This window comes from Heliangelus exortis, chromosome 19, assembly GCF_036169615.1.
Source record: "Heliangelus exortis chromosome 19, bHelExo1.hap1, whole genome shotgun sequence".
Classification (NCBI taxonomy): Eukaryota; Metazoa; Chordata; class Aves; order Apodiformes; family Trochilidae; genus Heliangelus; species Heliangelus exortis.
Window position 1 is genome coordinate 12,232,733 of NC_092440.1, and position 12,049 is coordinate 12,244,781.

Sequence of the window (12,049 nt, forward strand, 5' to 3'; positions counted from 1 at the left end):
GAAGCCAATAACCCTCTGCTAGCACACTGAAACCACTCATTATCTCCTTCTCCCCTCCATGTTCTCCTTTCTGTCACACATTAAAATACTCTGCAAAACACACTGCCAAATTCAAGGTGAGTTCACCCTCTCAGGCAGCACAGGACCCACCTTTGGCCTCCTGCAGCAAGGCAGCAATGCTGTGGGTGTACATCTCAGTCTGCCGAAGCTCCACCAGGGGCAAGAAGAAAGTTTCCAGTGTGGTGTTGAGGGACTGGAGAAGTGCAAAGCGGAGCCTCAGGCTTTCCACTGGGACATCTGAGGAGGGAAACAGCTACTCAGAGAGACAAAGAGTCCCTGCCTACTGCAAAGAGCATCTCCCCAGCAGATTCAGTCCAAAGCCACACCAGCTTCCTTCTAAAGCAGCTCCTCCTGATCCCTGCACGTCAACAAGAGCACTGAAGACACCAGAACAGCCATCATCTGGATGCTCCCTCCTAGGTCTTGAGTTTCTGGGTATGTGAGTCCAGTATCTCTCACCATCACTGATTCTGGAGAGCCTCTTAAAGGAACTTAGTGCTTAGGACAGGATTTAGGTGACTGAAGTCTGCCTTGGTCCACAACTGAACTCCACCCTTCCCTCCCCCTGCCTGATAAACTCCCCAGACACCTCCCTGCTCCAGCCTGGTGCAGGAGGGGAGCTCAGAGGGCAGGAACAGTTGCTGTGTGTCTCTAACACCCCACAGTGCCTCCCAGGGAGAGAGAAGACCTGGACTCAGTGTTCACCCAGAAACTCCAACCTGCAGCCTCCAAAGGAATATCCCAACCACCTGGGCTGTGCAGGAGCACTCCCCAGCTCTTCCACTGCAGAAAGCCTCAGTGCAAACAATCCATACGTACTCAAGAGGCAGGAAATTCTGGGATCTGCTGCATCAGCTGGATCCAGATACACTTCATGGGGATGGAGTCGTGCAGGGGTGATTGCAAGGTGGCGACAGAGTCTGTTAATGTACTGGACAAGAGCAACATCCATCTCCAGGGTCCATTTCCTGGAGGCTTTTTGAGCATGTCTTGCATCAATGCAGGCACACCTGGAATGTCAGAGGCACCAGTTGAGCAGTGGCTGCAGTGCTGCTGACTGGGAGCATGCTGGGCTACAGCAGCAGGCAGCTCGTTCCCTTCTCCCAAGCAGATCTGTTTCATTGCAACAATTCCACTCAGAGACTGAGAACTGAGTTATTCTCTACCCTGCCTCACTGTTATTAAAGAAGAACAAAAAGGAACTGCCTGTGAAGCTGCTTCTGTACACTCTGAAGTGGATCCAGGAGAAGGGGATGTGGCAATCAGCTTGTGGCCTGACACAGGGAGATAAGGAGGGTTCATTTAAGGGAGTTTCCTCCTGTAGAGCATTAATGAGGAAGCAACCATTCCCTCTTCTGTATCACTACTGACCCAGTGACAACTCTGCCAGTTTAAACAATTACCCAGTGCACAGGACAGAAAGCTGTTGGGGAAGGAAACCAGAGAGATACAGAGAGATCTACAGTTCTCATCATGCCAATTTATGATGCAGTGTAGAAGCTATAGCAGACACCATGACACATGATTTTGTTATCCTATGTACAAGAAAGTCAGGAATCTGCATTTGACAGCACAGTGAGTCTTTTAAAGCATGTTTAAGAAAACAATCCATGATTCTTCTCTACAGGCCTTGCAGCCATGGATAGAAGCTCATGTGTTACTAACACACTGGTTGAAGCTACTTGGAGTGGTGACATTTGGGATCCAGTTTTTTGATAATGAGCACAATTCATTCAGTATCACCTTGACCAGAAAACTTGCCAACTTTACCTCTCAAAGTGTAGATCATATCCACAGGACAGAATAGCTCTCCACACACTACGGATGTCCTGCTTGGAGCGGTCAACCACAAATCTGTGAAACCCATCCAGAGTCAAATACTTCTCCTCAGGAACTACAGCAAGAGATAAATCCATCAAACAGTTAATGACTTACTACAAAGTCCACACACCAGGTAGGAAAATGCTCTGTGTACGAGGTGGCTGGCTGCCAGCTTTCTCCTGGTCCTACCCATCCCACCAAGGCTCAGTTCTCTTACCTACAGTGAAGAGCAGAGTCCAAGCTCATGTCTATTCATTCTTCCACCTGACTAGAGAAAGAAATAGCAGGACAGACCCTAGAACTAACCCCTGCCTTGGCATGGCTGTGCTGTTTCCTCCATGGACAGACCAGTTATGAGGCATCTGAAGCTTCTCTCTTCCCATTTCCCTCTTGTAACTTGATAGTTTTCCTATATAAGTTGAGCAACATGATTTAAAACCACCTAGTTCAACCCCACAAAATTCTAATACCTTACTGTGCCAAAAAAATGAAAAGCCTTGACACTATCCCTCTTAGGTAGTCAGTTCCCAACCCAATATATTCACAGGGCCTGGGCACTCACTTGGAATGTGCATGAACTGCACCAGCATGGTTTGCTCACACATCATGGAGTCCAGATTTACAGATGCACAAATAAAACCAGCATTTAAATCACTATTTATAAAAACCTCTAAATCAGCCCCATCTAAAAACAAAGACAAACCAAATCTACCAGGAGATCACATAAGCCTGCCAAAACAAAAAATACACTTTTCTATGATGCAATCCTCTAGAAAAATTCTATACAGCTACCTTCCTGTTTCTTTGTGGGAGACTTCTCAGGGTCCTTCTCTTCAGGTTTGCTCTTCTCAGGAGATTTTGGCTTTACAGTGGGTTTCTTCTCACTTAAGGCTGTTCGGCTAAGGGACAAAAGGGAATTTAGGATGAAACCAAAACCTTCCTTGAAGCTTTTTTATAACCTCAGAGTTACATTTCCCCCTTCCTTCCAATCCATACACAGGAAGACAGAAGGAGGGGGAATAAAGGTTTGGATTCCAAAGAGAAATGAGACATTTCACAGCTGTCCAAAGGCTGAAAACACCAACCTGACACTGTTAAGCATGGACTTTTCCTTGGTAGGAGGCTTCGTCACCGGGCGCTTGGTGCTCACAACTTTGACTGGATGCTGCTCTTTGCCTGCCTTGTTGTACTTGCTCTTGTCAAATTTTGGCTTGGGCACACCATATTTCCTTAAAATCTGCCAACAAGAAAGTGAATCATTACCCAATGCCTTCAAGTGACACAAAAAAGAGATGCTGAAAGTAGTTTTCCAAGCAGTACCTGAGTCAGCTGGTCTTCCAGCACTTTCTTTGGAGGGCGGACGTTTGTGAAGAAGACATGGAGGAGGTTTCCAGGAGTCTGAGAATTGATCTGCTCTTTACTGAGATAGATATCAGCAACCTTAATGGGTTTTGCTGGAGTTAAGCTCAGCATTTGCTCAGAGTGGATGCAGCTTTTAAATATTTCTGTGAGGACTTCCCGAGCACCTGGGACCAATTTCTCACCTAATTAAAGAACAACGTGACAGCTGCTTAGAATCTGACAGGTGAAAAAAAATGTGACATTCAGCTAAAATATTGTATGACATGCTACTTGCTCCAGAAGAGAAAAACCATTCTGAACTATTCCACCAGCAGACCTGACCTTCCTGCACTCTACCACCCCATTTCTGACAGAGAACTAAACTCCTCCTCCTGTTTTGGCCACATACTGCAATTATTATTTGAGTGACTGCTGTGGGTAATGAAAAAATAGATTATTTATGATGCCAGTGTAAAAATTATGTCCTATAGGTACACACCAACATCCATCTATCAGCTGAACTAGCAGTCAATTGAACTTCCTCCAAGTATTATCCTCCCCTGTTCCCTGACTCTGGATTCTGGCCCATCTCAAGTATACTTGGGTCTCTAAAATTTGATAATTTTAATTTGAAATTACTCCCCAGCTCCCCCTCACTGGAGTGCACACAGTGTCTCCAAAAAATGCACAATATGAGATATTTGCCAATCTGAACCCCACATACCTTTTATTGACTTATCATTGAAATAATCTTCTAGTGCTGGGCTCCCTTGTGTGTCAAATAAACTCTGATTTACAGTAGAAACAGTTAAAATCTCTTCAGTTGACATTTCCATCAGTTCATCTTCCCCATCCAGGCTTGACAAACCAATGAGATCACTGCTATTAAACAGACTGGCTCGGATTTTCTCTGTTTTAGCTCTTGACCTTATCTGTACAAAAATGAAACGAGTTACCAGGAATTCTGACAAAACAAATCAACTTCTATTCATATTAATTTGAGTCTTTAAGCTTTCTCCCCTCCCCACGTGGAATAAACACTACTGCATCTCTTCTACATTAATAATGGGTTCCCAAAAATAAGGTTCAGCCTAGAAAGCATCCATCCTAAGAACTCCCAGCCATTGCCTGGCCTGGAGACAGCCCTTAGAAATACCAGCCAAGAAGCTGAAAGCTTCAGACAGGTGACCTGTCACTCTCTGCAACTCTGCTGGCCTTGCTTCAATTCTTCATTTAGAAAAAACCCATCTAAAATCAGCACAGGCCTTGGAGTCTCAGCTGCAGAAACTGGGAACAGGAACAATAACTTCCCTTGATTCCCAGAATAACCACCATGCATCATCCTCAGAGCAGCTACAGACTTAGAGTAGGTTTCACTCTGAATACTCTGACAGCTTTCTGTACACACTTTCTGGTTTATTTCAACTCGGGTGTCTTCGTGTCAATTAATAGCTTAAGAATGGTAATTGAAGAGTTTCTGTTGAAATAAGCTGATTTTCATCTAAAAGGGAAAGTGATACAATCCCAGACTATGCAGAAATGTCTCTCTACTTTCACAAGCTATCAGAAGCTTGCAAAAGCACAGCCATTTCTGACAAATCTGCAGCTTGCAATTAGTGTAACACCAGAGAGGAAGGGTTCCTGTGCCAAGCTGAAAAGCTGGAGTGTTCTGGCATCAATGACAATCACACACAATGCTTTTAAAAATTAATTTGGAATGAGACATCAACGAGATTTATCAACTCTACTAAAGTAACTTCATAGGGGAATCTGTAGGTGGTTTAAAATATGTGAAGAAATAGTCATTAAGCATGAAATAATTATCTTGTGGGTCAAAGCAAAAGGCCACCTATTTCTAAACCAATCTCCAGCACTGGCCAGTAGCAAATCTTTGAAGAAAGTTAAATGAGAGAGGAAATGAATAGATCTTCTCCTTTGCATATTCTCTCAGTTTCCAGAATTCATCAGTTTAAAGATTTCTTAAGTAGAAGGATGCATTGACTGCTGTGCTTAATAGCTACCAATCTGCACACCCTCCATGAACTTAGGAATTCATTCCCTTATGAAATATTCCCTAATTTATATTCTTGGGTTCCACAACCAGTGAGCTCTACAGCCTGGACCTGTACCTCCTTCTGTTTGAAAAATGCTTCTTGGTAACTCCACCACTGGGTCCCCTCTGTTCTTTGAGAGGCAGTGAGTGCTGCCAAGACAGTGACTGACAGAGAAAAAGCCAATGGAGAAGACAGACAGGAAGGAGAAGGAAGGAGAAGGAAGGAGAAGGAAGGAGAAGGAAGGAGAAGGAAGGAGAAGGAAGGAGAAGGAAGGAGAAGGAAGGAGAAGGAAGGAGAAGGAAGGAGAAGGAAGGAGAAGGAAGGAGAAGGAAGGAGAAGGAAGGAGAAGGAAGGAGAAGGAAGGAGAAGGAAGGAGAAGGAAGGAGAAGGAAGGAGAAGGAAGGAGAAGGAAGGAGAAGGAAGGAGAAGGAAGGAGAAGGAAGGAGAAGGAAGGAGAAGGAAGGAGAAGGAAGGAGAAGGAACGAGAAGGAAGGAGAAGGAAGGAGAAGGAACGAGAAGGAACGAGAAGGAAGGAGAAGGAAGGAGAAGGAACGAGAAGGAAGGAGAAGGAAGGAGAAGGAACGAGAAGGAACGAGAAGGAACGAGAAGGAACGAGAAGGAACGAGAAGGAACGAGAAGGAGAAGAAAGGTCTGTTCTCCTCTGGCAGCCTGACCCAGCTGAGAACTCTGCTCTCCTTACTCTCATGTGAACCTGACATACATTCCATACATTTATTCTGCACCCATGACCTGTGCTGAACTGTGCTTTGCTAACAGAACCTTTCACTCCTCATCATTCACTTTGTGGCCTCAGCCGAGCAGAGGAATCTTTACAGAAAAAAACCCACACAGCACACTTTGTCCTCAACAGAATCAGATCTCATTCTTACAGACAAAACTAACCCCAAAGGCACCCTTTTCTTCTGCCTGAAGCCTATTACCTCCACGACAGCAAAACCTTTGATTGGCCGTGCCAGCAGGGGCTGGTTGTCCAGGGAAGTGACCGTGTACATGGAGCCAACATCAGACACCGAGGCCGTTTCGACATTGTCAAGGGCTTCCCCCAGGCTGCCCAGGCTGCCAAGGCTTCCCGTGCTGCAGTGGGAAAGATCCAAACTCTCTTGGCTGGAAACGACGTGTGGTTCTAGCAGTCCCGGGGGGATGGCCAGTTCCAGTCCTGCTTGGAACTGGTCAACTGAGATGTCACTGACAGTCCGGGATATCCCCTGGGAGCTGCAGAGGGAAGCCTGGCTGGTAGAGGCTGAGGCGCTGACGCTCATGGCCGGGGTGACGCTGCTGGAGCTGCTGATGTCCAGGCTGTCAGCACTGCTGGAAACAGCTGCTTTCTCCAGCTCGGTTCTGCACTCTCCTCCCTCTGCTTTGTCCTTGACTTTTTTGGGCTCCTCTTCCTGCAGGGGGATGTAGATCTCGTCCTTGAAGACCCCGCCGTGCGCGTTGCAGGCCTTGCGGATGGCGCTGCGGACGGTGCCCTCCTCCAGGTGCGTGGGGATCCCAGAGATCACCAGGAGGCGGCTGTGAGCTGTGGGGCCCACCAGGGCCTGACAGGCGTCTGCCACGGCATCGTTTGTCACACCCAGCCCTTGGGGGTCCTTTTTAGTTAAGTGTCTGAGAATGATGAGCAGAGTCAGTGCCCTGTGGAACCACAACATGTCCTCAGGCTTGCTGCCCCCTATGCTGAGGATCGCGGCGTCCGCGTCGGCCGCTCTGGATGAAGAGCGTTTGCCTGAGGACGACGTCTTCTCCCTCTTCATTTTGACTTTTTTCCTCTTCGACAGCAAGCTGGGACTCTGCGGGGTCTGCCCTGGAGAAGATGAAGATGAGGATGAAGAGTCACTAAGATTTGGGGCACTTGTGGAAGACATGACGTTAGCTGTGACACTCATGTTGATGGGTAAGGTTACTTCTGCTACAGCGAGGCAAACTTCCATCAGAGCGTGGAAATATGTTGAAAACCTTCCCTGGTCAGCTGCTCCCACACCTGACCCACCACAGGTGTTCCCAGACACCCAGTTTTGTGTTTCTTCATCATACAGCTTGTGAAGTTCTGACTGCAAGGCCATAAGCATGGCCAGGCAGGGGTTCAGCTGAAGGGCAATAGAAGATGACAATCCTGCTGGGTTTTTTTTCTGCTCCAGATTGTGAATTTTGCGAAGCAGCTCGGCCAGGAGATGGAATATTAATTCCTTCACACACGCTGCCGTGTCTGTTGTCCAGAGAAAGTTCCCTGTGTGTGGAAGGCAAGACATGGGAATCAGCATTATTGCCTGAGCTGCAACAGTAACATCCAGCAAAAAGCCCAAGGAAAGGTCATTTCAATGGCTGCACCTCAGCAGCAAGACAGACAGGAAGGCTGTTGCAAGAAGTGAACATCAACAGAAAAATTCTGGAGTCTGAAGAGCTCAGAAATATTTTGTGACTAATTTTTCTCCCCCCCGCCCCAAACTTTCCATCTGAGCCAGCAGAGTTGCTCATTACTAAGTAACTACTGCATTCTCACCTAAAAATTCCACGACTTGCAAGAGAATTGAAGCAGGAATAGTATCCAGTTCATCTTCTGATTTTCCATCCCCATCTTCCAGTTTCCAAGTTAACAGCTGCTCTGTGAATGCCATTGCCAGGGGGAATTCAAGGGGAAGAGAATGCAAGACCAGCACAGCTCCAGGAGGAGGAGATACTCCTAAGCACAAAGGTCAGAGAAAATATTTATCTCAGCTCCAGCATTTGTAAAGTAAAAGTATCTTTCAGGATTACCTTTTTTTTGGCTAAGTTTATGCTAGTCTGAATTTTATCTGTTAAGTACTTTGTCATAACCAAACAGGAATATTTATATCTGAGTTTTCTGTCTTTTCCTTGGGCTGGAAGGGTAAAAAGAATATTAATGATTGCTCTTGTTTGGGAAGCTGGGATGACCCATGTGTTATTATACTGCATACATACTGGTGTGTACATGACAGAGCCCTACAAACACCTAAAAAAAGCAACAAAAAGAGATTTAACACAGGATCTCACACAGCCACCTTGAGCACTGCAGAAATATTCAAAACCACTGGGTTGGGAATGCCATGAGAGATTTAACAGAACTAACAGAAATCAGTGTCAGATGGCTCCCAACATGGATAAAAACACATTTTCTTGGTTCAGAATGATTGTATGTGTCTGATAGGCCAAATTTCTTAATACTTTGTACAAGAAGACTGTCCTAACCAATGGCAGGACTGGTGACTACAGGAAGCTCCTATAGAGGTAAGGATGATGCTTGTCTAACTCCTGAGAAAAAGTTAAGAGATTAATTTATTTTTTTTACCTAGTTTGATATGGACTTTGTCTGTGGGGGTGATGACAGAAGGGTACTGATTGGTTGTTGGGGGAGGTGTGAGGCCTGTGTTGGTTGGAGAGGCATCTCGAGGGTAGCACACAGCTTCAATGAGGTTCAGCTGACCATTCCTCTTCACCTTATGCCCCAGCCCATAGACAAGCACACGAGCCCAGGGAGCTTTATACAGGGATGAGCTAAGGAAAAAGCAAGAACAGTTTGGTTAAAGTAGCTCCTAAAAATCCCAGTCACAAAAAATAAGGCAAAACACTTTGCAGTGTTTATCCCCACACCCGGAAAATGAGCCAACAAAAAAAAAAAATAGCTCTAAAAAATAAAATTAACAGCTACACACTGTGAGCCCTGGGGTTCAGCAGCACATTTTTCATCTTTGCCACTCTGGGCCCCCCAGCCACTTACTCCTTGCGGAATCCAGACTGACTCTCCTTGCAGGACACAATCACAAATGCAGCCCCAGGAAAATTCACATCCATATTGACTTTGGATTCTGAAATTGGGAATTCCTCAGCAGGAAACTGCTCTGGTGCAGTCTGTAAGACAACAGTTCATCATGAAAGCCCCCAAACAGCAGCAAACAACCTCCCTCTGCTATTTTTTCACATAAAATAGAGTTTTGTGGATATTAACATAGTGGGAGGCCACTTCATTTTAGTATCATCCAGAGTATTTCTATTGCTTCTGTTTCCAGCATGCCCAATATTATCAAATAGGAATCTGATCCATGCAGAGAAACACTTCAGTGAGAGGGAAGGGATCATGGCAGTTAGAATCACACAGAAAACAAGGGCTCCTGAGAAAGAAAACATCTCATAAAACATCTCCAAACATTTTACCTGCAAAAAGGAGCAGATCTGTTTAGTGAGGTCCAACAGACTCTCCTCTCCCTGGTGCAGTGTCCTAGTGATGGCCACAGTGAGCCACTCCCTGATGGCTTGGGAATTGCCCTGGTAGAAGAGGTCTGTGGCAGCACAGTTCTGGGAATGGACACAGTGCTGCAGGGACTGGGCCAGGAGAATAGAACTGGAACTGATTGTTCCATCTGCAATAACAAGTAAGATATGACAGTTTTGGAGACCACTTCAGTGTGTCTATGGAACCTGTGAAGCAGACAGTGGAGAGAAGTCTTAAAACCCTTGGAAGGTTACAAGCCTCTGTTTTCACTCCTGAGAGCAAGTGCAAACTCTTCCTAAAGGGCAGCAGTGGCAAGGGTGCCCCCAGGCCCAGCCCTGGGCAGTTGGGTGCAGGTGGGATGGGTCTGTAAATGCCCTCTGAATCCTGCCAGGCATCCCCAGAGCTGTGGGTGCTCAGCTGCCTGGCTTTGTCCCATCATGGTTCCATTTACTGCAGAAGTGTTCCATTTACCATCAGAAGTGACCTGAAACTTCCCCACTCTTTTCTAAATCAGGCAAAAGCAGCTTTATCTGTTCTCCCCATACACAAAAAAGGTAAAACTTTTGGGTGGCCCCAAGTGGGTGACAAGCCCCAATGTCTCATCAGTGTCATTGCAGAGCTAATGGGGGAAGTCAAAAAGACAAGAGGTGGAGAGCAGAAAGGAGCGGGCAGTTCATCAAAATGCCAGCTTGGAAACTGTGTATTAGCAGGACTTGAATTAGGCATCATTTAAATTAAAGAAAAGCTTGTAAATTTCTTCTGAAAGCCATGCAAAGTAGTGCTGTACTCTGCAAGAGGATGTTTTACAATGCAACATCTGTTAGAGGTGGCCAAGTTTCACAGTAACTGGAGGAGGCAACAGGACTCTTTCCAATGGTAATTAATTATTTTCAGTTATTAAGAGCCTATGTTTAGCACTTCCTACTTCCTCCCTATGCTCCAGCCACGTTACACACATTTCTTTGCATGCAGAATAGCTTTGTCACAATAATTGTCTTTGTTAACACTCACTTGAATTAGCCAAAGATTCTTTTCCATGATTCAGCACATACATTCTCTAATCAGATCTGTGATTCCAGTAGGAAAAGGACAAACCACTTCGTGAAATGAAGAAGAGGTGAATTTTGAGAACTGAGACCCCCAACTGGCACTGAGTTTTACTACCCTGGATTCAAACATTCTCAATTTCTCACACATCCCATTTGGATACTCCCCTCCCCTCCATGAACAAATTGTCACTGATGACAACGGGACAGAAGCAAACCAAAGGGAATTTTAGGAAGGACAATAAACTGCCTGGAACATTTTTAATTAGATCATTAACAAAAAATTAAGTTCAGTACCCTATCTCTATGGTCAGGAGTCCACTCAGACAATATTTCAACAACCACCATTATTAACCAGCAAGTGCCAAACTCATTCAATATTTTTTTTTTTTTTTTGCCCGCCCGAAAACTATTCTACCAAAAAAAGAACTGTGATAAAAATCAGTGTTTACCAGGAAGAGGTGGTGCAAGGAGTTGGTTGGAGAGCAACTGCAGGTGCTCCAGAGTGATGTCCCGGATAGCAGGAATATGAAACAGACGAGTGAACATGTGTGGGGATTTGGGGGCAAAAATATTGAGGAGAGCCATGCGGCAGTAGAGCTTGGCCAGGGCAGCTTCACTTCTCAAAAGCTCCCTGGAAAACACAGGCAGCAAACCATCAAACTGCTTCACCACTCCTACAATAACCCATGTCCAGCAACCTGCCCCCAACTCCAAACATTTATGATTATTCTTATCCAAAAGCTTGTGTTGGAGACAAATCTTAAGTGAATAAGACAGCACTCAGCCTATTGTATTCTGGTACCAAGGCACCTGACTTAGAAGCCAACTCTCCAAAAGTCAGCTGAGAGCTCTTGAGCATTTAGAGTGCAACTGACAAGACACCTGGGCTCCAAGGAAGGTACCTGTTAGGCCAGTGTGTGTAAATACAGAAGCACTTTCAGATGACTAAGTTAAATCCTTCCAAAACGACAACCATAACAAAATTTCCTTCATTACAAATCAAAATCCCACTACCCATTAAAATATGAACATCCAATGGATCTTTGTCAGCCAACCCAACATCCACAGTGAGATTCAGAAGTTTCCTACTACTCAAACCAAGGTACATAAATGCAGGACAGGAAATGCTGCAGACCAACTCAGATAATACACATGCCTTCCAACTACATTTTTTTTTCTTACCTGTGAATTTGGATATTGGTATTATCCAGGGTAACCAATCCATTTGTTGCAGTCCTTCTGTAACCAGCTGGTGGCCTTTCCAGCATGTCAATGGGATACCAGTATCTTACCAGAACTCCTTCACTCCTGAGATATGTCTCTACTTGTACCAGTTCATTTACCTGGAGAGCCAAAACCAACACTGTCAGTAAACACAGACATGAAAATACCTTTTTCCTTCAACAAGAGCACCAAAATCAGCATTCTAAGCATTTAATCCCATTTCCTTGCAGATGTGTGATGCTGATACAGTAAAA

At 45.3% G+C, this 12,049-nt stretch overlaps 1 protein-coding gene and 1 long non-coding RNA gene across 5 annotated transcripts in view; one reads left to right on the top strand and one right to left on the bottom strand.

Annotated features, from left to right (window-relative positions):
* HECTD4 (HECT domain E3 ubiquitin protein ligase 4) overlaps positions 1 to 12,049 on the bottom strand; it is a 71,434-nt gene that overhangs the window by 9,957 nt on the left and 49,428 nt on the right. For all 4 annotated transcript variants that reach the window (XM_071763097.1, XM_071763095.1, XM_071763096.1 and 1 more), the window contains exons 55-68: positions 11,754 to 11,914; positions 11,021 to 11,202; positions 9,465 to 9,670; positions 9,031 to 9,161; positions 8,602 to 8,807; positions 7,795 to 7,974; positions 6,218 to 7,521; positions 3,947 to 4,154; positions 3,202 to 3,425; positions 2,967 to 3,118; positions 2,674 to 2,780; positions 1,831 to 1,954; positions 880 to 1,070; positions 151 to 297 (exon numbers count right to left, since the gene is read on the bottom strand). In XM_071763097.1, the coding sequence (XP_071619198.1) occupies positions 151 to 297; positions 880 to 1,070; positions 1,831 to 1,954; positions 2,674 to 2,780; positions 2,967 to 3,118; positions 3,202 to 3,425; positions 3,947 to 4,154; positions 6,218 to 7,521; positions 7,795 to 7,974; positions 8,602 to 8,807; positions 9,031 to 9,161; positions 9,465 to 9,670; positions 11,021 to 11,202; positions 11,754 to 11,914 (3,523 nt within the window). The remainder of the gene's footprint in view (positions 1 to 150; positions 298 to 879; positions 1,071 to 1,830; positions 1,955 to 2,673; positions 2,781 to 2,966; positions 3,119 to 3,201; positions 3,426 to 3,946; positions 4,155 to 6,217; positions 7,522 to 7,794; positions 7,975 to 8,601; positions 8,808 to 9,030; positions 9,162 to 9,464; positions 9,671 to 11,020; positions 11,203 to 11,753; positions 11,915 to 12,049) is intronic.
* LOC139805097 (uncharacterized) lies at positions 1,930 to 4,036 on the top strand. The gene is made up of 2 exons (XR_011729683.1): positions 1,930 to 2,014; positions 2,882 to 4,036. It is a non-coding gene; the product is annotated as an uncharacterized lncRNA (long non-coding RNA).